The 27,836-nt window shown below is 39.4% G+C and overlaps 2 protein-coding genes across 3 annotated transcripts; one reads left to right on the top strand and one right to left on the bottom strand.

Moving 5' to 3' along the window:
• The first annotated feature begins 20 nt into the window (after nt 1–20).
• Nucleotides 21–16,813, top strand: flr (fleer). Of its 2 annotated transcripts, XM_031318679.2 has the most exons (20): nt 21–227; nt 781–846; nt 1,524–1,733; nt 2,322–2,378; nt 2,551–2,686; nt 3,108–3,212; nt 3,392–3,520; nt 4,671–4,720; nt 5,349–5,501; nt 6,294–6,359; nt 6,538–6,591; nt 8,213–8,278; nt 9,150–9,226; nt 10,694–10,901; nt 11,086–11,133; nt 11,708–11,779; nt 12,275–12,378; nt 13,765–13,843; nt 14,585–14,714; nt 16,029–16,813. In XM_031318679.2, the coding sequence occupies exons 1-20, from the start codon at nt 180–182 to the stop codon at nt 16,163–16,165; spliced, it is 1,995 nt and encodes a 664-aa protein (XP_031174539.1). In that variant the 5' UTR covers nt 21–179; the 3' UTR covers nt 16,166–16,813. The 2 variants fall into 2 exon arrangements, with proteins under 2 accessions (XP_031174539.1, XP_031174540.1); XM_031318680.2 differs by lacking the exon at nt 11,086–11,133.
• Nucleotides 16,611–26,245, bottom strand: c21h16orf89 (chromosome 21 C16orf89 homolog). Its single transcript, XM_031318742.2, has 8 exons — nt 25,979–26,245; nt 24,137–24,289; nt 23,128–23,278; nt 21,607–21,724; nt 20,324–20,486; nt 19,993–20,097; nt 18,708–18,797; nt 16,611–18,011 (listed from the first exon to the last, which is right to left on the bottom strand). Exons 1-8 carry the CDS (start codon nt 26,154–26,156, stop codon nt 17,908–17,910), a joined length of 1,062 nt encoding a protein of 353 aa, XP_031174602.1. The 5' UTR covers nt 26,157–26,245; the 3' UTR covers nt 16,611–17,907.
• Nucleotides 26,246–27,836: the final 1,591 nt, after the last annotated feature.

Raw genomic sequence — 27,836 nt, 5'->3', positions numbered from 1 at the left:
GATTGGCTGTTACACGCGTCTGTCAAAACTTCCTTTTCCGTTGCTAAGTAACAGCACCTATGCGACCCGTCCGTCCACTAAACAGAAGCTAGCTAGCTAGCTAGATGATATATTTCAGATTGTGTGAACACACAACGTTACAAGTAATTTGTTGTCGCTAAAACTACTCGTTTGAAGCCATGACAACTATAAAAGACGGAGAGTACACAGCTACAATATACAAACTGGTGAGAATGTTGTTTTAGTTGAGGTTAGCTTCCCAGTTCAGGGATAAGCTAACGTTAGCGTCGTTAACGTTATAACAGTTAGCTAGCTAGCTAGCTAGCGTTAACGCTGAACGAAACTCCATTCAAAAATCGTAAATGTTAGTGTTTCTAGCTTATTGAAAACATACATCGCGATATAACACTTTTGCGATGGACTGCACGTAAATTCAGCATACATTTAAAACAACAAGCACACACACAACTCAATAAAAGGTCAACTTTTGCATCGTTTTTGCCCGTTAACTTTAACGTTACGTTACTGCATCTCTAAATAATCTCTAGTAATAACTAACGTTATCTGTGCTGCAGTTCCGCGTAACGTTACACAGTTAAATGGTTCGTTAAAATGATGCTCGGTGAATTAAAGTTAATGTTATACCTTACCATAACGTTATTAGAAACAGCTTGTGTCAGTAGCTAGTTCTGTAAGATAATGTTAATAATAATAATAATAATAATAATAATAATAGGAACGCTGTATATAAAACCACGAAGTTCATTCTCTGTCTTTTAGATTAAAGACGGGCAGTATGTGGAAGCAATTCACATCCTAAACGGCCAACTTCAAAAACACACAAAGGTAGGTGTCTGGAATATAAAATGTGTATAGAGTATAACATTTCAGGATGTCTGCAGGTCTTTTATAAGTCTTTTATTGCAAATATTGGGCCTAAAATATAATTGATTGTGATGATCAATTAATGGTTTCAGTCACTTTTCAAGCAAAAATTCCAGTTTTACAAATGCGAGGATTGCTGCTTTTTTATGTGTTAATGTTACTTCATTGTGAATAGAGTTGAAATGATTAGTATTTCATTTCATTAGAAGAAAAAAATTCAAACAAAAAAGACAAATATTTACTCATACCAGCTTCTTCAATGTGTGTATTTTCTTTTTTTCTGTTTTCTGACTTTTTATTGAGAAATAATAGGCAGAATAACAATAATAAAAGATCAACTTTATTTGCAGCCCAAGTGGAAATAGTGTGATTTAGTCTTTAATATAAAAATATTTTTAAAATATGGGTTAAGCTGATTTATATCACAAATTTATGATTTGTATTTAGTTTTTAAAAAGTTTTAAAGGCACATTTCGTGCTGTAGTACTTGCAGACATGCAGATTTGTATTTTAATGTCGTTGTGTCTTAGATACTTTGTGAGAGAGTGAGTTTTTCTTCTTTTTTTATCCCCACATTCTTATGTTACCCACACTGCAGACGACCGTCAGTTTAACTCTTGCTTTCTGTTGTGTTACAGTCCAGGGCAGCACTGTCTCTGCTGGGTTACTGCTACTATCACATCCAGGATTTCACCAACTCTGCAGAGTGCTATGAGCAGCTCACCCAGCTTCACCCAGAGGTTGAGGAGTACAAGGTCTACTACGCCCAGTCCCTATACAAAGCTGGTGCTTATCCTGAGGCCACAAAGGCCTCCTTCGTGCTCGACAACCCCAGCAGTCACATCAAGGTACAGCGTGTACACAATGCTGGGCTCAAAATGCAGCATGTGAAAAACTTGTTTCACTGAAATGCCAACTTTTTAGCAGCTCCACTAAGACTAACTGCATTGTTTTATGGGGACCTGAAAGAGTTTGGCTGCAGGTGTTCCATCACTGCTTCACTTTACTCTGTTCCCTCCATCCTTTACACACTTTCCATCACTGGGAGCTGTTGTTCAGCAGAAGTGCTCTAACAAATGCATATGGGCCATAAATGTACAACTACTGAAATAAAACAAACAAAATGTTTATAGCACAGCAACAAGGAACACATTTTTCATCACCAGAAAGTCAAACTAATGGTGGAATTTAAGTTAATGTTATCAATATAAAAGATCATGTAGAAATACGATGTAACTTCCACAGAAAATGTGTGAACTAATTACGTAAAAATAGGTTCCTGATGATAAAAATGAATTATGGATGTCTATAGTTCATGTTATTGCTTAATTTCTTTGGCCCAAAGTCACACCAGCACTTACCTTTACCTTTGGGTTATCCTCTCTCTCTCTCTCTCTCTCTCTCTCTCTCTCTCTCTCTCTCTCGCTCTGGCACAGATGGTCAAGCTGCAAGCCTGTATCAAATACTGTGAAGAAGATTACTCCACTGCCAAGGTGACAAGCTCTCTCACATTATCTGTTAATGCACACAAATTATACCATAACATTTCAGTTCAATATGGTGACAGTTTGAATCATTATTATATGCAGCCATCAATCACACATCCATTCATTTTCTGTGTGTGTGTGTGTGTGTGTGTGTGTGTGTGTGTGTGTTTGTGTATAGTCACTGCTGGAGCAGCTACCCCAGGATGACCCAGACTACTCCTACAATATGGGCTGTTTGCTTTACCAGGATGGCAAGTATGAGGAGGCCTGCAAGAAGTTCACCTCCGCCATGCAAGTGCTGGGATACGTGCCAGGTAGTTGTCAGAGACACACGCATGAATACGCCTTCAGTGGATGGATTCTATGCACATTTTTACGTTTGATAACATTAACTTTTATAGAGAAAAAGAGCGGACATGTCACATCACATAACAAAGGTCACATACGCCTTTATCTGATAACTAAATTAATCATGAAATGCTTTAGGATCTGATTCAGCTGAATGATTGGTTGATTTTGCCATCATATTTGCTTTGTCGTGATTATTCAGAGCAGGGAAAAAAAACCTGAGTTTTTAAAAACTTGGAAAAGTGGAGGCTAATGATATGATTCAAATTGTTATTTTATCACAAATTTTGGGAGGAATTTGGTAGGCTACCAGATGGATATTTGGTTACAGGCCCCATTTACAATATATCTTGTTATCTTTGTCTTTCTGTTCTTCCTTTCTCACAGCGTTGTCCTACAACATCGCCCTGTGTTACTACAGCCTGAAGAACTACGCTCAGGCCCTCAAATACATCGGAGAGATCATCGAGCGAGGCATCAGAGAACATCCAGGTAAAACCACATCGCAGAGGAACTGCCATCATTTCATCTGTTAGTCCAACATACAGACTAACTTGTCTTTACAGCAGCTAGAGTGACATTTTAATTGTTGAATTAAGACTTTAGTCCAGTTACATTACTTGAGCATCTTCCAACAATATTTAACTTGACATTGTGTTTCTGCGCACCAGAGCTGAGCGTCGGCATGACCACTGAGGGCATCGATGTCCACAGCGTGGGCAACACGCTGGTGTTGCATCAGACAGCCCTGATTGAAGCCTTCAACCTCAAAGCTGCCATTGAATATCAGCTGAAGAACCGTAAGAACCTCACTCAATGCTTCAGAAAATTACCATGTAACTTATGTACAAGCAGGAGGATAGAGGGAGAGATTAGAGAGCTTGATATTTACAAAATAACCCCTAAAGTCATAATTTGTGACATTCTCTTAGAAATAATTACTACTACTTCCCAAACTAATACAACACAACAGTGATTTAACTTGTCCAGTCTTTATATTTTTAATTGCTTAGTGACCTACTTACTTACTACTATATTATTTATTATTCTACTTAAAGTGCTCATATTATACTCATTTTCAGGTTCATAATTGTATTTAGAGATTGTACCAGAATAGGTTTATGTGGTTTAATTTTCAGAAAACACCATATTTTTGTTGTACTGCACATTGCTGCAGCTCCTCCTTTCACCCTGTGTTTTGAGTTCTCTGTTTTAGCTACAGAGTGAGACATCTCACTTCTGTTCCATCTTTGTTGGGAGTCGCACATGCTCAGTAAGTACTGCTAGCTAGTCAGTTGCAGAGTATGAGGGAGTGCCACGCTAGCAGCTAGGCGAGCATTATAACGTGTGTTAGAAAGTGACGCACGTTCGTCACGGAAGTAAAGGCTGGACTACAATAGAGCTGTTTGGAGCAGTTTGCGAACAGTGTTTTCTGTTGGAGATGGTAAGTCCCTTTAGGGTGGACTTTGGGCTTTTTCACTTTGTAAACCGATTACATGCACAAAAAGATATATAACACTGTAAAGGAAAGGGGAAAAGCCAAAAAGCATAATATGAGCACTTTAAAGTATCAACAACTTAAGGGTTCCTTGTGGAGTTTTTGACCACTAGTAGTGCCATAAAGCAGTATTTTTTACAAAGCAAGGAAGAGGATGACGTAAACAATGCAGGATTTTAAATATTCATAAAATCAGCTTCATTAAAAAGGAAATGCATTCTACATATTTGTTAGGCCTCAGGATATACAGTGTGTTATGGTAGAAAACACTGAACAGAACTTATTGTTTCTTCTACTTTTACAAGAAAACTCCAGAGGGTAACTTAAGTGTTGATTAATTTAAGTTTGCTTAATTTGTTTATCCCATAAAGACAAGTGTGTAGGAGAAACACTGATTCAAACAAAAAGTAACTGCTTTCTTTTCTTTTTTGTTTTCATGTGTTTCCCTGCAGTGAAAGGAGCTCAGGAGGCTTTGACAGACATGCCCCCTCGATCAGAGGAGGTAACTATCATCACCCATTCACACCAACTGTATGTGTGTGTGTGTGTGTGTGTGTGTGTGTGTGTGTGTGTGTGTGTGTGTGTGTGTGTGTGTGTGTGTGTGTGTGTGTGTGCGCATGCGTGTGTGTGTGCGTGTGTGCACGCGCACAGCTGGATTCTTTACACCCTTTGGCTATGTGTGATCATTCTTATATAATCTGAATTAGGGCTGCCTGGACCTGCCCCACTAACAGCCTGGAGATAACAGAGATTAATAGAATATTAGAATAGAGACATAGGTGTGAAGGCTTACATGGAGGTAATGATGATAGTTTTATCGTCTTGAAACTGCTTCATTAAAATGAATGTACAGATGGGGCACTGTCCTTGGTCCAGTCTTTAACTGGCGCTGAGTCATGACTGTCTTTTTAACCTGGGAGAAGTGTGAGAAGTGTACAACTAGTGCCCCCTAGTGGAATTTAATGGTTACTAAAATATATAATGCAGTATTTATGTAGGCATGAAACATAGCGTATCCCTCTGTGTGTGTGTGTGTGTGTGTGTGTGTGTGTGTGTGTGTGTGTGTGTGTGTGTGTGTGTGTGTGTGTGTGTGTGTGTGTGTGTGTGTGTGTGTGTGTGTGTGTTGGCAGGAGCTGGACCCAGTGACACTCCACAACCAGGCTCTGGTGAACATGGACACGAAGCCGTCGGAAGGTTTTGAGAAGCTGGCCTTCCTGCTGCAGCAGCCCTCCTTCCCCCCCGTCAACTTCGGAAACCTGCTGCTGCTCTACTGCAAACATGAGGTACACAACAGGCTTTAGGTACGCTTCAGCAAGAAGTCCTAACCTGCTCAAGGACTGCTGGGCTCAGTTACTTCATAAACTAATAACAGCAGTCAGATCACCAGAAGCACCACACGAGGTGACCTTCTAATTCCACTCAGGAAAAGCACATTTGATCAGTTATCATTTTCTGTTACGGCAATACGAAACTGGAATTCACTGCCCACCACTATCAAAGATATACGTACATATTCCACCTTTACAACACACCTTAAAACATGGCTGTCCGATAACTATAACTGCACACATTCATCTGTCAGATGTGATGTGTGTTTGATGTCCTGTTTCAAGAGAATGAACTTACCATGCACATCATCCGTCATTTATTTTCCCTGAGTAAATGAAAAGTTTCCCTTTAATTAGTCTTGTTAGCTCCATAACCAACAACTCCGAATGATAACCTTGTTTATACCAGGGCTGATATACCGAATGATATTAGATTGAACAGATCTTCGTGATAGCGCCCACCCTGTGGAGCTGTCTTCATTATACGGAGAATTATTCTTCACAAACATGACACCCCTCTGTTACACTAGGGGACTGTCTGTGTCAGCATTTTTCACCATACGGTACAAGTGGGTTTCCATGCAGCAAATAGCAATGTTTCCAAAAGGATTTGGAGTCACGTTGTGTGAGTCTTAGTGGAAAAAGCTCTACACACACAGAAAGCTGCAGAGAGGTGTGGGCTTTCATTAAAATGGCATTAATGTCACTGCTGGATTTATTCTCTCTCTCTCTCTCTTGCTCTCTCAGTACTTTGATCTGGCAGCTGACGTCCTGGCAGAGAACGCCCATCTCACCTACAAGTTCCTCTCGCCGGTAAGTTACTGGACTGAGTCATATGTGATGTTTTTATTAAAAAGCACACCAGGTCCTAATTCACAATGCAGGAACTCTTGTTTTTCTGTCTGTTTGCCTGCACAAAAAACTTAATAATCATGACAGGTTTCCTATACAGAAGCTATATTTAAGTCAACATGTTTTTTGTCCTTTCCAGTACATGTATGAGTTTCTTGATGCCTTGTTGACCTGCCAGACAGCACCAGAGGAGGTACTGAACATTTTATATCTAAAGCCACATTAATCAATATGTTTACCCACAGAGAAGTATCACCAACACTACAGTTCTCAGATTTACAGTGTTTTAGCATCTTTCAGCTAGTTGTTTTGTCATTATTTAGTCTCATCAACCTCTTTTACAGCAGCACTAAAGGCCAATTTATGCTTCTTCGTTAAATCAACACCGTGGGTACGTACGTAGGTACGTGGAGACACAGACCCTACACCGTAGCCTGACGTGCACCTCTCCAAAAACAACATGATAACAAGGAGAGGGTTAACTTTTCCTGCTACAGATTTTCGACCGTGGTCAGAACGCACAGGGGAGACGCTTTGTTTCTCTCACTATGCCTCTAGAGTCGGCACTCGCTCCACAGCTAATCCCTGTCACTCTCTCACTCGCTCTACAATTAGCTGTGGAGCGAATGCCGACTCTCACTCGCTCTACACACACTCCCCACGCACACACACGCCGGCCCTGCTATTCTGTTGAGAAATTGACGCACACACCAACGCACAAGTATAAACTCCCACTTAAGCTGTTGTCTGCAAACAATTGTAAAGCTTGTGTAAATAAGCAACAGTTTGCTCACAGATTCACCGACAACTTTACGAAGTGATGATACGTCACATTTGTGTTTACACCATGTTCATCTGCCCACAAGTGGACAAAAAAATATTAATTTAGCTTTAAAAATAGCTAGTACATCTCCTATAACGAAAAGGATGTCCGCTCGTCCCAGTGATGAATACTTTTAAAACTAACAAACCTTTCAGTTTAAGTTGCATGAAACCTTGCACTTTGGTGATCCCAAGAAGCAGAGATTGTTTTAACCGTTGTGTTGTCCTCGGTTCAAATTTGAAATTTTGAAGTCAGAAATATGGGGTTCTTACAACCAAATTGCCCCAAAATAACTTGGATGCATGCATGTACGTTGTATGGAACCCGTACAACATATACATCCATGCATCCATGTTCTTCGCAGGTAAAATTATTGATTACTTCCATTGAATTTTGGTTGTTTTATTTAATTTCATGGCTTTTGAAAAAAATATGTTTAAATGGTTTCAAAACAGCAGCCCGACCAAACTTTGACATAAATCAGTGTGTGACTCAACATCGTCTGATTTTAACTATTCTATTAGTCAAAATATCTGGGTTTTTTTTCAAACTCAAAAATGGTATAATGTCATTTTATTAGGTTTATTGACCATGAATAACAAAAAGGTGTTGAAAAGAGGGATAAAAACGTTTAGAAAAGTGCCAAAAGCATGGACGACAGTGAAGACAACACAAGGGTTAAGTTTGGACAGTTTGGACAGCACAGTCACTTTCATTTGGTCAAACATGTTTAAACTACTTGGGATGGAATAAAGGTACTGGGAGGAACATGCACACTGACATTTGAAGTTCTTATGTAAAACAGCCTTTACAGGTGACATTTTGACTAAGCTGGTCACAGTCACCAAATAATCACACAGAGTTTTTTATTCTCAGTGTGCAGGTTTCATTACATTGTCTTTGTATCCAGCTATCTGTGCCAACTTTGTAATTTTGTCTGTTAAATATTTTAAAATTATCAAATTAATATTACTGTCTGTTTATTCCACAGGCTTTTAGGAAGTTTGATGAAATGAACGGCAAACTGACAGAGCAGTTACGGAAGCTGGCCAAGCAGGTTGTTTACCTTCTTCTTCTCTTCTTCTTCTTCTTCCTCCATTCTACAGGGTTCATATGTTTTGAAAAAACCTGGAAAAGTCATGGAATTTTTTTTTTAACACAGCATAATAATGTGATTAATAAATGTATTTCACGTCGTCCTAACCTCAATGTTCTATTCGGGGCGCGATATTACGAATCCCACTATGAACCACATAAATTGTCATTCATTTTATTGTTAAACCTCTGAGGGTAAACTTTAACACACATTTTTATTCTTATTGTATAATGTCGACTAACATTTTCAGGAATACATAGTCATGAAAATTTGCCAAAAAGGCATGGAAAAGTATTGGTTAAAATGTGTATGAACCCTGATTCTATACCTTCATAGAGCTTTCTTTGTTTCTTTCTTATTTGTATTGTACTGTACATATGTTTATTTGTCTATATTTCATAGGTCTAAATTTCATTTTGAGATGTGCAGGGTTGTACAACGAAATGCGGTTGTAGTACATTTATGCTACATAAGAAAAACAAAGCTATTTTTAATGGTGGAGTACGGAGGGTGAGGTGGAGTTGAGGAGTCTCACAGCCTGAGGGAAGAAGCTGTACTGTTGTCTGGTGGCAAAGCAGCAGATACTCCTGTATCTCTTGCCAGATGGAAGCAGGGTGAACATGCTGTTGCTGGAGTAGATATTGTTCTTATAATATCCTTTGGGCTCTGCACAGGCACCTCACCGATATCACTAATGCTTGGTAGAGGGGTACCAATGATGTTCTGGGCAGTTTTAATCACCCGCTGCAGAGCTCTCCTGTCCTGGGCTGTGCACAAACCATGGCAGTTTCATGTTTGTTTGTTTATTTTGTTTTTGTCCGTCTTCTCTAAGGTGCAAGAGGCCAGGCTGGCTCGAGATGATGAAGCACAGAAGAAAACTCTGCAGGACTACGACCTGATGCAAGAGAAGTGAGGACAAACACACACACACACACACCAGTGTTTCCTTTAGGATTTTTTTTAGCAGTCAGGGCAGGTCTGTCCGAACAACAAACAACCCCCCCCCCTTTCATGACAACTCCTGCCATAACTTCGATCTAAATAGTTAAACTATACAGATATATTTGTCCTGCATGGTGTCACACAACAAACTCCACATGCACAATACTCACGTTTTCCTCATAAACGCACAAACCAGACAGAATGAAGAAAAGGAATAAATAAAAGTCCGCTGCCTCTCTTAAACAGACATCAAAGCACAGTGCCGCTCACTAAACCGACATCAGACTGCAGTATCGCCGTCCACCTGCGGGGGGCGTGGACAGGCTTTCCAACAGGCAGGATCATTTAAAGGTGCTGTAGGTAGGATTGTGAAGTTCCAGGACTTAGCCAAAAAATGTGAACATCGACAACTTCTCAGTCCTTCCCCCCTTTCTGCTGAAGCCCAAAACAGTCTCCTAAGCCCCTCCCCCCACAAGGGAGAATGAATGTGTGTGCATGAGCAGTGATTGACACGCAGTTAGACACCCCCCCCCCTGGCCCTGATTGGTGCATCTGAACAGAGAGCGATGGATTTTTGCAAATTGCACTACAGGCTGTAGGTGGTGCCAGAGGAGACAGATTTTTTTTTAATTATCTGCTTCATGTAGTTCTACTGGAACATGTGGTCAGTTTCAGCAAATATGACAGAAAGTTAGTTTTAGAAGTCTTACCTACTGCACCTTTAAAAGGCAACCGCGACTACTGTACATTGTGCGTCTGCCCTATTTCTGATACAATGGCGGTAGAAATGTTGCCATGGCAGGCTGCCATTTTCAAATCAACATAGAGGAAACACTGCACACACGCACACACAGATAAACACAGTGGTGAGATGTGAGAGGAAAAGCATTTGAAACAGATAGCAAAGTAGTTAGGAGGCTGATCGCTGATATCTTGCACCAATATGTAATCATTTTAAATACAATATGTTAACATGTATATTTTCAAGTTTTATACACTGAAAAAATGCATAGCCCACCTGTACACCTGGCCAATATATGCAGCATGTTAATACTTAATCATAAATCATGTGTTTATATTTCTTAATTTTTCTAATCCTTAGTTTTTTGTTTATTCTAATTATTGTTGTTTATTGCACACTTACCTGTATTTCACCGCACATATTATATCAGCCAGTGACAAATAAAACATTTGAATCTTAAATCATTAATGTAAAAAAAATGTTATCCCCTGCAAGAACTAATAATTACAAGAAGAAACGTGTTCTTGGAAGCCTAAAAATAATTGACCAATAATTTAGACCACAGGACACTGTATCTACATATTATGCTTTAATGTTTCAACCAAAGGCATCACTCCAGTTAGTTAATTACAGCAAAAATTATTTTGCAATTGGGGAAATACAAAAACCTATTCACCATGTACTTTTCCCAGGTACATCGTGGTCCTGATGGCCCAGGCCAAGATCTACTGGAACCGGGAGAACTTCCAGATGGTGGAAAAGATTTTCCGCAAGTCGGTGGAGGTCTGTAATGAGGATGATACCTGGAAGCTGAACGTAGCCCACGTGCTCTTCATGCAGAACAAATACAAGGAGGCCATCGGATTCTACGAGCCCATCGTCAAGAAGCACTACGATAACGTGAGTGCTTCAGGATGGCTGGTCACATTCATATGAAAACAATTTTTTGCAGGGACTGAGAAAAATGCAGACACTTGAATACTTTAATCATTTTGAAGTAAACACTCAATTCCAATGCTGTTAATCAGCCCCACTGACAGTCTGAGGTCAGGACTAAATGTTGACAGTTTGCCTTTTTGTCCAGGTGGAGCAGTGTAACATTCAGGAGTGTCCCTGCAAGTGCAAACCTTCGGTAAAAATACAGACCCAAACAGCTCTGTATTGATTCCTCTGGAGTGGCTTCACATCTGTGCATGATATCTGTTTCCATGTTTTTTTTTTTGCTGTGTGGGGTTCTCATTTTGTTTGTGTTTTTGAAGTGGTGTTTGTGTCATTCTGTGACATCTGAAAATGTTGACTTTTGTCCAATTTCAGAAAATTAAGTCACAATAAACTCAGCTGCGGGCCCTGGAGGGTTACCATTCCTCACTGAAAACGCACACATTTTACCAGAGCAACATTGTTTAGCAGGGTTTCTTCACATCCCAAATAGTCTTAAAATGTCTGAGGTTTTCATTTCCTAATGTGAATAATTGTCATTGAAAATATTTGAATTATGTTCTATTCTGAAACAAGCCTAAAATCAGTTTGAGGAAACTTGCAGGCACTGGGTTGGTTTTAACAAAGGTTTCTGAAAGGTCCGAGTGCTGGCTGGAAATATTGTGTAAAATGTAAAACGTGTGTGTGTGTGTGTGTGTGTGTGTGTGTGTGTGTGTGTGTGTGTGTGTGTGTGTGTGTGTGTGTGTGTGTGTGTGTTTCCACTGTAGATCCTGAATGTGAGCGCTGTGGTCCTGGCCAACCTGTGTGTGTCCTACATCCTGACCAGCCAGAATGAAGAGGTACTGCACAAACAAGTTAACACAGTGCTGTTGTCCTGTTCACTAGCAGTCATCCTGTCACTGCTGTTGTTAACATTATAACACTGAAAGGGGTCATTCTGCTTAATAATTAGTTTTATACAGTGGTGGAAAGTACTGTACTGTACTTGAGTAAACATTTGAGGTACTGGAGCCCCCAATGTTTACGTCTGGCTCCGCCCCTGCCCTTTATTGTAATGTTATTATGATGTGCATTACTTTACTCAGGTAACAGATCTGAATACTTCTTCCACCACTGATTTCTCGTTTTATTCTTTACTCTTAAGTATATTTTGTTGTTAATACTTTTTTTTTTTAAAGCAAATAAGTTAACTTTCATGTTTTGCCTGCAAATATTGTGTCTTTGTATGGGGATAACTGTTTTAGGGTTAATTGACATTCTTCTGACTTGTGTGGTTTTTGTTGAACACACTATGAATCGATCTCCCCTCGTTTCCTCCTCCTGTCGTTTAACAGGCTGAAGAGCTGATGAGAAAGATCGAGAAAGAGGAGGAGCAGATCTCCTACGACGACCCCGACAAAAAGGTCTTCCACCTCTGCATCGTCAACCTGGTCATCGGGTGAGTTCCAGCTACTGCTGCTTTTCACTAATCCTGCAGGAAGAACCTTTTTATAATCTGCTTTTGCATTGATCCTTTTATTTCTGCTCCAGGAACCTCATGGATTTAGAAATCTTTCAGTGTGCAAGTGTGGCTGTTTGTTCATTATATGTATATCTGTATGTTTTTCATGTGAGACACAAACATGCTGGCTAATATTTATTTATTAAGACTATCTATCTACAAACCTTTACTATTAACATTCACAGTGCCATTTAGTTATGGAGACCCAAAGTGATTAATATCACATAAATAAAGCAGGTATTATTAAATAAATAGTAATCATAATATAAAATATGTAACATAGACATGAAATTGTGAAATCATCTTGGTTTATTGCAGATCAGTTTTATTTCATTCCTTCAGTTTATAATTCAATTTTTTTTAAACTTTTTATTTTTTTATTTCACAATTTGTGTATCAATCAAGACAAAGAGCAGAGACAGTTATATGATTGGCTGTTGCTTTGGCCTCCACCAAGGAGGTTATGTTTTTGGTTGGTTTGTTTATCTGTCGACAGGATTACGGAAAAACTGCTGGCCTGATTTCCATGAAACTTGGTGGTAGGGTGTAGCACGGGCCAATTAAGTACCCATTAAATTTTGGAGCGGATCCGAACCACAGGGCCGATACATGAATTATTTTTCTTTTTCACTTTCGTTAACATATCGAGATGGGGCATTTGTGCTGCGTTCATGGGGTGTCAGAATTATCGGAAAAGGTGTTACGGACAGGGAAATTCACACTGCACTAACATTGTAAGACAGGGCATGCTTTGGCAGAGGTCTGTGCTCCCCAAGTGCCCTTCTACTTTTGGTTTGTTAAATACAGTATTAAATATTGAACATGTTTGGTGCCCATGGTACCAACACTGACATATTTCAGTTGCTTTAACTTAAAGTGAAAGGACACCAAGCTTGGACAGATACAAGGAGACTTAGTGAAAGTGATTTTAAAAACAAAACAAACAAAGGCATCCTTTGACAATAGTCCAAATCTGTGATTTAAAAAAATTGAAACGTCAGGTTAGCTTACTAGCTTTTCTGAAGCTATCGACCATAACACACTGCCTTTTACAGCTTTCCTTTCCTTGTTGTCATCAACTGACCTAGTATGTAGTCTGAAACTTCTGAAAGGAAGAAGGAGGGATACGGTCAAAAGCTCTGGAAGAGCTAGTTGGTACTGTAAAACTTGAGTTTAGAGTTTTTAATTACGTACTGTGTATTGTATCTTTTTCCTAAGGTCTTAAATGAATCTACACACTTAATGCAAATTAAATCCATGAGGGTTACAATACGCTTTCTGAAAGAATCACTGTTAGTGTCTGAAGTTGTGTTTTTCTTTCAGGACATTGTACTGCGCCAAGGGGAACTATGACTTTGGCATCTCTCGTGTCATCAAGAGCCTGGAGCCTTACAATAAGAAGGTCAGCCATTTAATTGTTCTCTGGGCTTTTTTGTTTGTAAAAAAAAAAGAAAAGAAAAAGTTTGTAGCAATGTTTAAATAACAGATTACATTCAACATATATTCTTAATATAAGGAAAGTAGTTTGGCTTTTATATTCTAAGAGCAGCAGGCAGTATTGTCACTTTTGCAGAGGCTGTGTGATGGACAAGTCATAAACACAACTACAAAAAGTGTTTAGATTTAAAATGTCAAATTTTGGAAAGACAAGCATCAAGTTTTGAACCAAAAATAACCATCTGAGCCCTGCAGGACTCTTCTCTGAGCTGCTGCTCTTTTTGGGACCTTTTGATCTCATCCAGTCACAACAGCAGACTCTGGCTGCAGCTGAGTCCACTAAGCTCCAGCTGAGAACACAAGCCGTCATCCTGAGTGTTGTCCCCTCCTCATCCTCACAACAATCACCACCACAAAGTCACATTCACAGTGAAAGCAGAAAGTTCAGGAATGTGAAGCCTGGCGAGCCACACAGTCACGCCAGCTTCTCACAATCTATCATGTCTGAACTCTGATTCCTTTACAACAGAAGGAAGAAGTCACCACTTATCATCCTGTAGAGTCAAACCATAACTGAAACTAAAACATTACTTTTATTACTTATTAACATTAGTGTGTGTGTGTGTGTGTGTGTGTGTGTGTGTGTGTGTGTGTGTGTGTGTGTGTGTGTGTGTGTGTGTGTGTGTGTGTGTGTGTGTGTGTGTAGTTGGGAACGGACACATGGTTCTACGCCAAGCGCTGTTTCCTTTCTCTGCTGGAGAACATGTCCAAACACATGGTCATGCTGAGGGACGCTGTGGTACAGGAGTGTATCCAGTTCCTGGAGCACTGCGAGGGTGAGCAGCATTAACACACACATACACACACTCAGAAACACACGCGCACACACCTGCAAAATGCTGGATCACTGCACTACAGTACCAACATTATCTACACCATCAGTGTGACAACAGGCTTCTTTTCTGCAGGATCCTTTTTTGTCTGAGCTGAGCACTTTGAGAGATATAAACTGTACTGATTCCAATGCAACAGACTTCACTTATCAGTTTTTAAATGCACATATTTAGCATCCCATGATCCCCTGGAGCTTTCCTTTAGTGTCACCATCAGGTCAAAATAGACAATAGACAAATCCACTCACTCAGACAGAAGTTTTCTAGTCATAGCTCAGCAACCGATCAGCTTAGCAAGCATCTCTGGCTAACTAACTTGCTTACTCCCTACAGTAGTAACCTAGATATAGGCTCAGTAGCAGGGATATGTTAGCATGAAATAACAGCCTGATCTTACATTTTTTCTTATCATACTAGGACTGACTAGTTCTACACTGCAATACAAGAACAATTCAGTTTCTTTATTTCCATGTTTTCTACATGGTGAGAATAATTACCTTTTGCTTTAGTTATCATATTTTAGCAGTACACCATGTAGCCATATATTACATATTTAAAGCCTTTTTTACAGGATTTTCATTTTAAACAAAGTCAGCTGAGGACATTAAAAAGTCAGCCAAATGTTTCATTAAACTCATGGAGCTAACTTACGATTAGCTAGGTAGCTACAGCTGATCAAATCTGCTGGCGACAGTGAGAAACTGCTTCTGCATTTGCTCCTTTTTTGTCTGAATTCAAGGACCTATTGTTTCAAAAAATCCTCAGAATTTTGATGGTAAATCTGCCCTCATTATCATTGTGTATCACTGCATATATGCAGTGTTAGAACAGAAAGCTTAACAGGCATAGCAACAGTTACCGAAATTCCCTAATTATCAATATTGTGTCCATACAAGGTATTTTGGCCAGATTTTAATGAAATGTGCATCTATATTTATGGTCTCCAGAGGATGAATCCTGATGGTTTCAGTGATCTAGTCACAGTTACAACTTATATAACAAACACTAAATTAAAAAGTCTAAATTAGCCGAGCACATTCATGTTCTTCAGAGCATGAACCCTTTAGATTTGTATGGCCCTGGGACCTTTCCTCTACTGCCACCTTTAGGTCAGACTTTTACCTGTAAGAATAGCAAAATCCCTCCGGAACGCTTTCATAATGTGTGGTGTTACGAGCATTTCAGCCTCTAGGAGACGCTAGCGGACCTTTTATATGTTGTTCAGTTTGAGTTGACATCAGTTTGTCTCACCTGTAGCGTACGGTAAGGAGGTCCCGGCCATCATCGAGCAGCCTCTGGAGGAGCACCGCATTCACATCGGCAAGAACACCGTCACCTACGAGGCTCGACTGCTCAAGGCACTGTTTTATGAGGTCATTGGCTGGAACAAGTGACATTCATCAGGTGTCACTGTTACGTGTGAGGTTTCTACCAGATGAGTGACGTCACTGACTGCAGCCAGCCTTGGCATTTTGTCAATGTCTTTGATATAAAAGATAATAATGGAACTGGAATCAAGAGACAATCAGCACACATAATAAGGCTGCTGTGCGAGATTTATATTTCTGGGACTCAAAACCGTTTCCAGTTCCCGGAAGCTTTTGGACTCACTCTGTCTTCCCTGTCTCTCGTCAACACGCGCACACCCCAGGGGAAGCTTTTATTTTGAAGTTGAGTTGAGCTTGGGGAGTCTTGGCAGAAAGATGGCTCCAGCAGATCTGACATCATCAGTTTGTGTTCGTTCTCACTTTATGACTCTTACAGCCAGTAATGTAAGCAGAGATAAGTTTACATTTATTATCAGTACTACTTATATACTGTTATAGAGGATAACGTGTGTAAATACAACAGACTTTGTTCATTCTGCTAACATGAAATACATGATAACATGTATGTAAGTTCATCTACAGACATTCATAGTTCATGCATACATCCTCTTTGGTCAGTGCTGGTTGTACAGCTGCCCTCTGGCCCTCTTTTGTGGTTTTATATTCAGTAGATAAACATAATTTAAAATAAAATAAAGATGTTATTTTTGGAAGAAAAACTGCTTATTAGGATATTTTTCTTTAAAGCTACAGTAAATATGTCTTGTTTTCTTGTTTTTCAAATAGAGATGCTCCAACCAGGCTTTTAATGACCGATGTCATTAACTGATTTCTGTTTTTAAACAGATCAGTGTCTGTCAAACAAACTGCTTGCCAGATCATCGAACATCATCTGAAACCCCTCAAAACTTTCAGATGTCTGAATTGGGGGACAAACATGCCCAATTTATGCACAATTACGAGAATTAGAACCATGTTCTAACATTTTCCTTTAATGCATCACATCTTGTTATACATCCTCGAAAAATCAACAGGTGTACTTTTACCTAAATTGGGGTCTCTCCTCTGCAAACCCTTTCTTTCTGACTGATCACAGAGCAGTCCAAAATATCAAATTACTTTACAATTTTTTTACATCAAATAGGATAAACACTACCAACCAGGAGATGACATCACGATTACCGCTGTCACTATCTATCCCTTGCGAAACTAGTTAAGAAGCTGTGTGGCAAAAAGATGAATCTGACCCATTTTATTTTGTAATACTGACTAATTTCATTTATAAAAGATACATTCTTAAACTGGCTTGTTGCATCACAGATCAAATAAGATCCTGAAGACACTGCCTGTCTATATCTTAAGACAACAGCAGCATCACCATGTCCAGCTGCACGTGGACAGCAACGTGAACTGCATGGAGATCAGATTTACCCCTTTTTAACTCCTCAAGTTATTTGTAATAATCTGCTGGATCGGAGCATCACTACTTTGAAAAGACATCTTTTTTGGGATTGATTAGATCGCTAACTGTAGGTCAGATACACCACATAAAGGATTACAGCATTGTCCTCATTATATTTATAAAATATAAAAGGTAGAAGAAATCTTTTTCATTTTGTGTCAAACGGCCACATCCCAGCCTTTAGTTAAGCATTTTCATCATCTTACAACTTATGTTCATAAAGCAACATATTGTGTCAGGAGTCCAGTCGTAAAAAGCATCTCTACCTGATGGTCTACAATATTACGATTTGCTCGTGTGAACACACCTGTGAGGAGGCCGAGGGTGGGGTGGGTGGTGGGTGCGTTCAGGAGAGCGGCCTCTTGGTTATGTCCTGTTCTGTCAGGTAGTAGTTAAGATATCCTCCCAGAGCACCGACAGCCACTGCCGTCATGTGACTGGAGCAGCCATCTGAGAGACCAGACAGAAACCAGATGGAAGAGGAGGACAGTAAAGGAAAAGTTCACCCCAAAATCAAAAATACATATTTTTCCTCTTACCTGTAGTGCAATATTGCAGTAGCAATCTAGATTATTTTGGTGTGAGTTAAACAGTGTTCGAGATATCTACCATAGAGATGTCTGCCTTCACTATAATTCCCAAATATAATAGAACTAGATGACACTCGGCTTGTGATGCTCAAAGCGCCAAAAAAATACATTTGAAAAACTCAACAGCAGCGTCTCTTTCCAGAAATCATGACCCGGTTACTGAAGATAATCCACAGACCTGGTTGTGAGCAGTTTTATGTAGGAACTATTTTCTTTCTACTAGAACCCCGCTTCAAAATATCCACACAGTGTGGTATACCAATTTTAAATATACAGATACAGGTGAAATAAAAATTAACATTTTGGAGGAAAAGTAAGCACTGGTACAGGAATCAGAGCTTAAAAAAGTTAGAGTCAAAAAACATTTCCTCTGTCTTCTTTCGGCACAAGGTGGTTAGCATCACACACTAGTGTACAAATCCCTAAATTTAAGAGTGATAAGTTTATGAATCGGAGCCACAGTGTTATAACACTCCCTGTTTGATTTTCAGTGGAGAGAGCTTTCTGTGGGATGGCAGACTTATATTATACCAGATCTGTCCGGTCCGAAACTGACCTGGAAGTATTTTCTCCCTCCTCTTCACTCTCCTGTGCAGCTGCAGCTGTTCCAGCAGCTCGTCTCCAATGATCTGAGAGATGACGTTCTCTGAGAAGACAAACAGCAGAGATGATAAACTGTTGGGTTACCCATTGTATACAGGTAATAATCTTAGTCCGGTTCAGGCTGTTAACAGACACCTGCTAAGTAACAAAGAAGTTCTCATTTACACCACCTGTTAAAATCCTAATTTCTTTGGCTAACCTGTAGGGGTGCATGATATATCGACTCAATATCGTAATCACGACATCACGTTGTGCAATATTATATTGAAAGTGTCGCGATAAGTATGCAATATTTTATTTATTTTGTGGAGCGCTACGTCACATCCGTTGGCTGTGTTGCTTAGTTGTGTTTGATTTAGAGCTCGCTTGAAACGCTATAATGATCATGTTTCATTGGCCAGTTACTGTGCCACTTGCACATATTAGTGCACGTCAGCACACTGGTCCACTACGTGACAAACCCTATGGAGCGTACCATGTGTGTGCATATTTCGACAGAGAGATAGTGTAAGTGGAGAAATAGATAGAGACAACAAAACAGAACGAATCAGAGAAGCGAAAGAAAAGTTGTGTCCTGTTCTTTTTATTAATTTATTTTATACTGTACAACCAGTACAACATGTCCTGTTCTGGAGACATGGTCCTTATTTATTTATTCATGTTGGACCAGTCCAATATGACTGTCAGTTGAAATAAACCTTGTGTTTGTTATGAATCTATTTTGATGCGTTTTCCCATAACTTTTGTAATTTTACATATATTTAAAAATATCGAAATTAATATCGATATTGCAATATTCATAATCAATATCACAATATCACATTTTGTCAATATCGTTCTACCCTACTCACCTGTGATAAAAAGGAAATGGAACTGGATTTTGATCTGTTTTGGAGCTCATTTATCAATCGATTGTGATCTAAACATACAGAAAAGACTGGGAACCAACGAGTTAAAATCCAGAACGGACACAGTGTGAGAGTGAAGAGTCTGTAGGTTGTCACAAATAAGTCACAAACAATTGAGCTCTTATGGGAATTAGCCCACGATATGAGAAAAATGGAGCGGTATAAATGATTGACTCATTTATGTCCACAAAACAGGGTTGATAACTTGAGATAACACAAGAGATTAGACTTAAATAATCAATTGACAGCCATGCTACCTGAAAATAATGACATAATTATGATTCAAATTGCATTTAACTGGATTTCTTTAACTACTGTTCAAATACTCACTGTCTCTCCCAAAGCAGCCCACTTCCTCATCCTGCAGCCCGAGGATATGCTGCAGCCAATCAACTTTGTAGAAGTCAGAGAAACCAGCCAATCCACAAACCAGGACTGTTGACGGAGAGCAGAGGAACTCAAGTCAGTCAGAACACTCTTCAATTTCGAGATTTACACTTGTTCACAGTGCAGTTTCCCTTCTGTCTGCGCTTACTAGAGAACAGTATCTCATGAAAAGACACATTAAGGCAGATTTAATCAGCTTGAATCAAGAAAGTCTTTGATTAAAGGAATTACTGCACAGAAAACAGAAACCTGTAAAACCCTGGTAAAAACTCACTGTTTTCAATGAAGATGTCCACCGTCTGCTCGGTCAGACCGTCCCTGACGATGTCCTGGTTGGTCTTCATCATGTTGGAGCAGAAGATCTTCTGGTAGCTGCGTTCAGTTATGTTGGCTCGGGACGCTCGAGTGTCGCCTTTCAGCAGGTTGGTGCAGCCTCTCTGAGACAGAAACACAAACCAGTCAGCGTCGAGGTTATAAATAAAGCAATGATTCTGCTCAGTTATTCTATTATAATACTCTTTTTATCTTTGCATCTGCTGAGAATACAGTGAGTGTGCAGGTGTTTTTTTAGGGTAACTACATATTAAAAGATGATGTATGCTGTATCTTTTCTTCAAGGTGCTGTTGGTTTGAATGCCCTTCACGTTGTTTTGGTTTTTAGCAGCCGAGTCTATAATGACGTGATGTCAGTCAACGCTTTGCTCCACCGCACCATAGCTCAAAAATTACTGACGATTCCCGCTCTCCAACCTCCTGACCGGTCCCCTAGCCTGACTATGGTTAAAGAAATAATTTGATGTTGTTTTTATTTGCTTTCTGGCTTTCTTTCTTGCCCAGAGTTAGATGATCAGACTGATACCACTCTTGTATCTGTGCGTTGACTGTGTCACTAGAATCTGAAGGCAATTAGCTTAGCTTAGCACAAAGAATGAAAGCAGAGGGGAAACAGCTAGCATGGCTGAGTCCAAGGATCAAAAATACATCGACCAGCACCTTTGTATACTGCTTAAACAGTCAAGATAAATTGTGTAAAAGGTACCTTGTTTGGGGTGGGGGGGTCACATGCAGCCCTGTTCTCATGCACCATGAGGATGGAGGTTGTGCTAGTTTCATACTATTCCACTGATTGACGATAATAACGTGCCAAGAAATGCAGCAATGCACGTCTTAAATTCTTTTAAATATTGTTTCTAGGAATGTTTTAGGAAGAAGTATTCAATGTGTCTTTAGGCCTCAAGGATACACACAATGTAAACATAACTTTAATTGTCGACCAAAAACAGATTACCTTTAATTAGTGAGCTTTGGAGGTGTTGATATGCTAGCTGGTTCTCCTCTCTGCTTCCAGTCTTTATGCTAAACTAATTAATAAATAAACTAATTAATAAACTAAACTAATAACCTCCTGCCTCTAGCTCCGTAATGCACAAGCATGATATCTCTCTGCAAGAACATTAAGTGAGTTTCTCCTAAAATATCAGAATATTCCTTCATGCCTTTCAACTCCATACCTCATATTCGGAGTGCCTTAGAAATGAAAGAAAATAACCATCTTACCATTTTTCCGATCATGAAGTAGAGCAGCTGGTGGGACAGAGAGTAGTGTGGACAGCCGAAGCGAGTCATGGTGTCCCGGCAGGGTTTGGTGACGATGCAGGGCGTCCCGTTCATCTTCCTGCTCAGACAGACGCACATTAGTTCCCTCACACTGAAACTACATTATTCTTTGGTTTGTGCGACTAAAATCAAAATTTACAGTGAAATAAAACAAAAAAGCAGCAGCAAAATTCTAACCTTTAAGCAAGTGTTCAGCATTTATATTGTACTGTACTGCATTTATACTGTATTAATGAAGATGTTTTGGATGAATAAAGTTTAGCTCATGTTTTTATTAGAGAATATTAACTGTTAATTAAATTATACTTTCAATTACAATGTTTTTTTAATTTAAAAACCTACAAAGGACATGGAGTACTATTTTTAGCCCTGAGTAGCATCTGCGGATCCTCTCAGGCCCCAACAAAGCTCCACCAATCAGAGGGTAGGGCAGCCTGACATGGCATTACTCTGAGGGCATAGTAATAACTGAATTATTATGTTTATAATAATTATATTTTCCCAGAGCTGCTCTTGTCCAGAGTTCGGCAGCCTGACGGTCAGAGGATGCTGTTTAGAGAGACTATCAGTGCCTTCCATAATGACACATTTTATTATTTTCTAAACTATAGTTTAGGTCTAGTAAGATTAGGCAACTAAAACATTTGTGTAATGTTAGTGAAAGAATGGTCTATATCCTCGACGTTCCACTTCCGGTATTGTGCCGTTGCCGACGGAAATTCCACCGGATTTCACTCTTTTCGGCCGGATATCCGTTGCTTTGAGCTTCCTTTGTGTTGGCGTTTTAAACTCCGGTGGATTTCTGAGGACTATGGTTAACTGCTCCTCAGATCTCTGCAGGGTAAATCCAGACAGCTAGCTAGACTATCTGTCCAGTCTGAGTTTTTTGTTGCACGACTAAAACAACTTTTGAACGTACACGTTCCACCAAAACAAGTTCCTTTCGAGGCTGTTTTGCAGCGGCACCGTGGCTTTTACCGGTGATTAGCACCGCCCAAGATGATTGTGATTGGTTTAAAGAAATACCAATAGGCCTGATAGCTCAGTTGGTAGAGCGGGCGCACATATATAGAGGTTTAGTCCTCGATGCAGCAGGCCCGGGTTCGACTCCGACCTCGGCCCTTTGCTGCATGTCATCCCCCCTCTCGCTCCCCTTTCATGTCTTCAGCTGTCCTGTCAAATAAAGGCCTAAAATGCCCAAAAAATAATCTTAAAAAAAAGAAGAAATGCCAATAAACCAGAGCACGTTTTTCTCCCATCCTATAATGCTGTGTGGACTAGCCAGACCCTCCTCCGCTGCGCCGCGGTGGAGGAAGGTCTGGCAATGCGAGACTAGTGAAAGAGAGAGGTGTGGGTCGTGAGCCTCAGTCTGCCAAAGTCACATCCCTCCTCTGAGATTTCTGGTGGAAAATAAAGTCATGCAAAGTGTGTGTTGTTCTCTGTGTTGGTGTGTGTTGGTACCAGGTTCCCAGCAGCAGGGTCAGGCATTTGTCGCTGAGGTGCTCGTCGTAACACTCGGTGGTCATGGTGGAGGGATACACCAGGCTGGGATCGGTGGAGCTCCACTCCTGAGGAATCAACCAGAAACTCCACGTCAGCAGGGGCTCAAACTCTGCAAACACACAGGAGAGGAAGGACGCAAGAAACTGTCATCAGCCATCAGAAGGCTCTGTTTTCATACAGGTACAGTCAGTGCTGGAAGAAGTATTTATCCTTTACTTCAGTAAAAGTATTAATACCACACAGTGAAAATACTCCACTACAAGTAGAAGTCCTTACTTAATTACAGTATGTATTACCGAGTATTACCAGCAAAATGTACTTGAAGTACCTAAAGTAAAAGTATGTATAGTGCAATGTTCCCTGTCAGTGTTTGACTATTATATCTGATGTTTCTGGATTAATATTACTGCTGCATTAATGTGTATGTTGCATTTTACTGCTGTAGATGTTTAAGGTAGTGCTAATTGTAACTCCTTTATTTACTGTTGGGTGGTTTAATCTACAGCAATGCATTATATTGTATAAGATCATCATATGTTTGTACCGTCGCTGTCCTGTGAGAACCACGCTTCTCTAGAAGGTCAACTTTTCATGCTTTCAGAATGACAGCCCTGTTTTCAGCTTTGTGACGATACATTTATCAGCTGATCCAAAAAGGCTTTTTAAAGATAGATAGATAGAGAGATAGGATAATTTTCTTAACACATAAAGGAACAAGTAGCATGAAATGGAAATACTCAAGTAAAGTACAAGGACCTCAGACAGATGACTAATTGTGATTTCAGTTGCATTTCACATTTATTAACCGTTTATTTTATTAATATTAGAGGCTTTCTGAGCTGAATGTCACAACACTCTTTGTTGGCATATTGTCAAAAACGTTGTATTTCCATTTCATGCTTCACAACTGAGTAGGTTTTACTGCTTTACACGCCACAGGACTTCTAGGAAATGAAGTCCTTCTCACCTTTGTAGTATTTGGGGTCATCCTGCTGCAGGGCGGCGACGGCCTTCTCGAAGCTTTGGTCGAGACGTTTGACCAGGGCGACGGCCGAGCTTCTCTGAGCCCAGCTGACTGGGTCGCTGTGAGGCCATGTCCGAACTGCCTCCTTCAGCTCAGCTAAAACACAAAACAACAGACTAAGGATCGGTGGCTCTCAGAGAAAACACATTCTTTGCACAATAAATGTTCACTCATTTGTGTGAGAGGTTATATGCAAATGGAAATTTATTAAAACTTAACAATTCCAGAACAAGTCCTGTGTGTCAGAGTGTCTGTGTGAACACACACTGTGTGCACTAAGTCCAAGAACACACACTGTGATTTGGTTGCAGCTAAACTAAGATTGTGAACATGGTAAACATTATACCTGCTAAACATCAGCATGTTAGCATTTAGCTCAAAGCATTGCTGTACCTTAGTACTAGAGGTGTTGAAATGTATCACTGCATCGATGCATCGCGATGCGGACCTGGACTATTCTGCATCGATGCAGTGACAGACCATAATGGATTATTGCCTAATGATGTTACTTGTTGATTTTCCGGTCGCTACTTCTTTTTTGTCTTTTGCCTGTTGTCTGCTGTGTTCAGACTCCACTACATTCAGGAATTGTCTTTTTTAAGTACAGATACAGTTAAAAGGGGAGTTCATATATAGCCGACTGCTCGAATAGTTGATGAAAACCAGGAATATATAATAATATTGAGGAGGTGACGCATCACGATGCATCAGGATATCGAATCGATTCAAATTGTTGACAGGATAATCGTGATGGAATTGAACTGTGAGACCAATGAAGATTCACACCCCTACTTAGTGCAGCCTCACAGTGCTGCTAGCATGACTATACTCTCCAGCCATTTCACCATTTAAAGCCTGGTGCCTGCAGCCAAAGCAACCTGAGATAAGAGAGACCGAGATAAACCACTGGCACTTTGTGTGTGTTACCTGTCTGTAAGCGTGCTTTGTCCATAACGTACGGTTTGTGACAAAGAATTTCCCCTTGGGGACAATAAAGTCTATATTAAAGACTCTTTGCAGTTACAAAAATATGATGACAAATATTTAAACCAAAGAAAAGCAAAAATGGTTAAGGAATAAGAACAAAGCAGGGCAAAGAAGAATCAATAAAATGTTTTTGAACTTTGTAATCATACACAGATGGATATAGTGTGTCTGTCTGTTTGCAGTGGGTCATGTCAGCCACACTATTCCAGAATTAGCCATCATTGTTACACGTATACAAACATCTGTGCATATCACACATTTAGTTAGGTTAAATAAATGATTTAATGAATTAAGGACTGAACTGATAAATGGATTTGGGAAAAAACAATATGAAATTCAGTTGTTCTTCAAATTAAGCTAAATTGCTTGGTGTCCTTTTGAACCGTCAGTGACTATCCAATATTACTTGAACATGTCATCAGAGTGAGGTAGGGCTTCTTGATGTGTTTATAGGTCCAAAGTTTCTATTTTACTTGGCAACACATTTTCTTTATAAAAAATATATAGCAGAGATCCATAACAAGTTCTAAAAGAAACACTTAAGGTCGAATTTTTGGTGGTTTTCTTTGTAATTTACCAAGAAAGTGTCCCAAATTACCTGACTTCACCCCTAGTAGTAGTGTGCCTATAGCGAATATTCCAAATAGTGACCCACATTAGGTAAAGCCACTCGTGATGAACAAACAAAAAGAAAGTGCAGATATTTTCCAGATGTTTCCTGCGGTTGAAAGGACACCGAGAGGACGCTCCTGCTGCAGCCTGTTTCCTATTTCAGCAGCGCAGGATGTGTTTACGTACCCTGCAGCATGAGGAACCCGACCACCCCGTCCAGGTTGATGTGCTCATGTTGCCGCTCCAGGAAGGATGCTCCCCTGGAGAGGCTGCCCAGGACGTCATCGATCACCTCCGCCTGCGACCGCAACACTGCGGCAAATAGAGCCAGCACGGCGGCCACCTGGAGTCCCGTTGCCCGCATCGTCTCACTCGGAAAGTCCCAGTGTGGATTCTCCGGGACAGAAACCGAGAAAAACGTCTCTCCTCTAACGGGGGTGGGGGGGGGGGGGGGACGTCAGAAAGGCTGTCATTACGAATTCCAAACTTAAAAGTATTTCCTTTTTTTATTTCTGAGACAAATCATTTGCATATTGCTACACGTTTACCTCCACGATCCAAACTCAAAATAACCCAACAATAACCCTTAAAAGGTGCAAGAGGTACTCAGATATTCTACTTACAACTACAAGTACTGCGTTCAAAAGCACAGTGGCTATAGCCACTGTGCTTTTACCATTATAATGGTCTATTCTACTCCAGAGCTTTACTCTAAATGATTACCACTTATCCTATTGTTAGAAATGGCTTGAAAATGTGATGTTATAGGCCTACCTCGATTTATTTGGTATCCTGCACATTCTTTGGTACCAAATATCCTCATTACTTGTTATAATGTTTAGCCTACTGGTATATATATATATATATAGAAATTATTTTTTCTATTATTGTCTATTACTGTCATCGAAACAAGATGTGTCAGATCACGGAAATATAAATAATATAAAAAATAATTTCTATATAATATATATATATATATATATATATATATATATATATATATATATATATATATATATATTATATAGAAATTATTTTTTATATTATGCAGAATGGCGTTGAAGGACTACTTTATTTACTGCATCGTATTATCTTAGGCTACTTAATCCATAATAAAACATTATAATTTATTTATTTATATTTAAAGTTGATTTATATTTTGTAATAATCTCAACATTAAAAAGTAGTCAAAAGTAGCTAGTAACTAATGTCAGAGAAATGTAGTGGAGTAGAAGTATAAAGTAGCAGAAAATGAAAAATGCCTCACAATTGTACTTAAATACAGTATACAGTATACTTCAGTAAATGTTACATCCCACCACTGCACATCTTACATTACCTCTCTAAAGTGTTTAAGAGAGAATGTAAAACATAAAATGTAAAATGTAAACATATGTATTTGTGCAGGAGAAACATATTGCAAAATTTACAAAGTATGATGTTTGTGACCAAAACTGTCATCAAAAGTCACTAAAATCTGTTGTTATCACATTAGATAGGCCTATGTGTTTTCCTGCAGATTTCCAATATATGCAGTGCTGCAGGTTTTGTATAAGGGGGACATCCAGTTGTAATAATACTTTTTCATCTTTAAAGAAAGGCTATTGTCACAGTAGAAGTCCAAAATCATGCCAGAAAAGGAAGTTAACAGAGCTATGACAGGAAAGACAGGAAGTTCAACAGTTCTTTTTTTTTTCAAATAATGAAAGTTAGAGGAGGGCTGAAACTAAATCTCCAAGACAGGTTGCATACACTTCTATGTCTGGTTTTAAGTAAAGTAAAGAGTGTAAGAAAATAAAATATAAAACAAATAAAAAAAATAATAATAGAGATTTAGGTTGTTTTTTTTATTTCATTAACCAGAGCAAGGAAAAAGGTTTACTCTGAAATACATTTATCAATATAAAATTTGATTTACCAGGTAGAATTAGTTCTTATCATTCCTGCTGTGCTCAAAAAAACGAACAAAACATTTTTCCATGTAAGACAAAAGTGTATTTAGGATAAATTCAGGAAATAATAAAGGCAGATAGAAAATTTAAAA

This window comes from Sander lucioperca, chromosome 21 (genome assembly GCF_008315115.2).
Source record: "Sander lucioperca isolate FBNREF2018 chromosome 21, SLUC_FBN_1.2, whole genome shotgun sequence".
NCBI classification, from domain to species: Eukaryota; Metazoa; Chordata; class Actinopteri; order Perciformes; family Percidae; genus Sander; species Sander lucioperca.
This window is presented reverse-complemented; position numbering and strand designations above follow the sequence as displayed.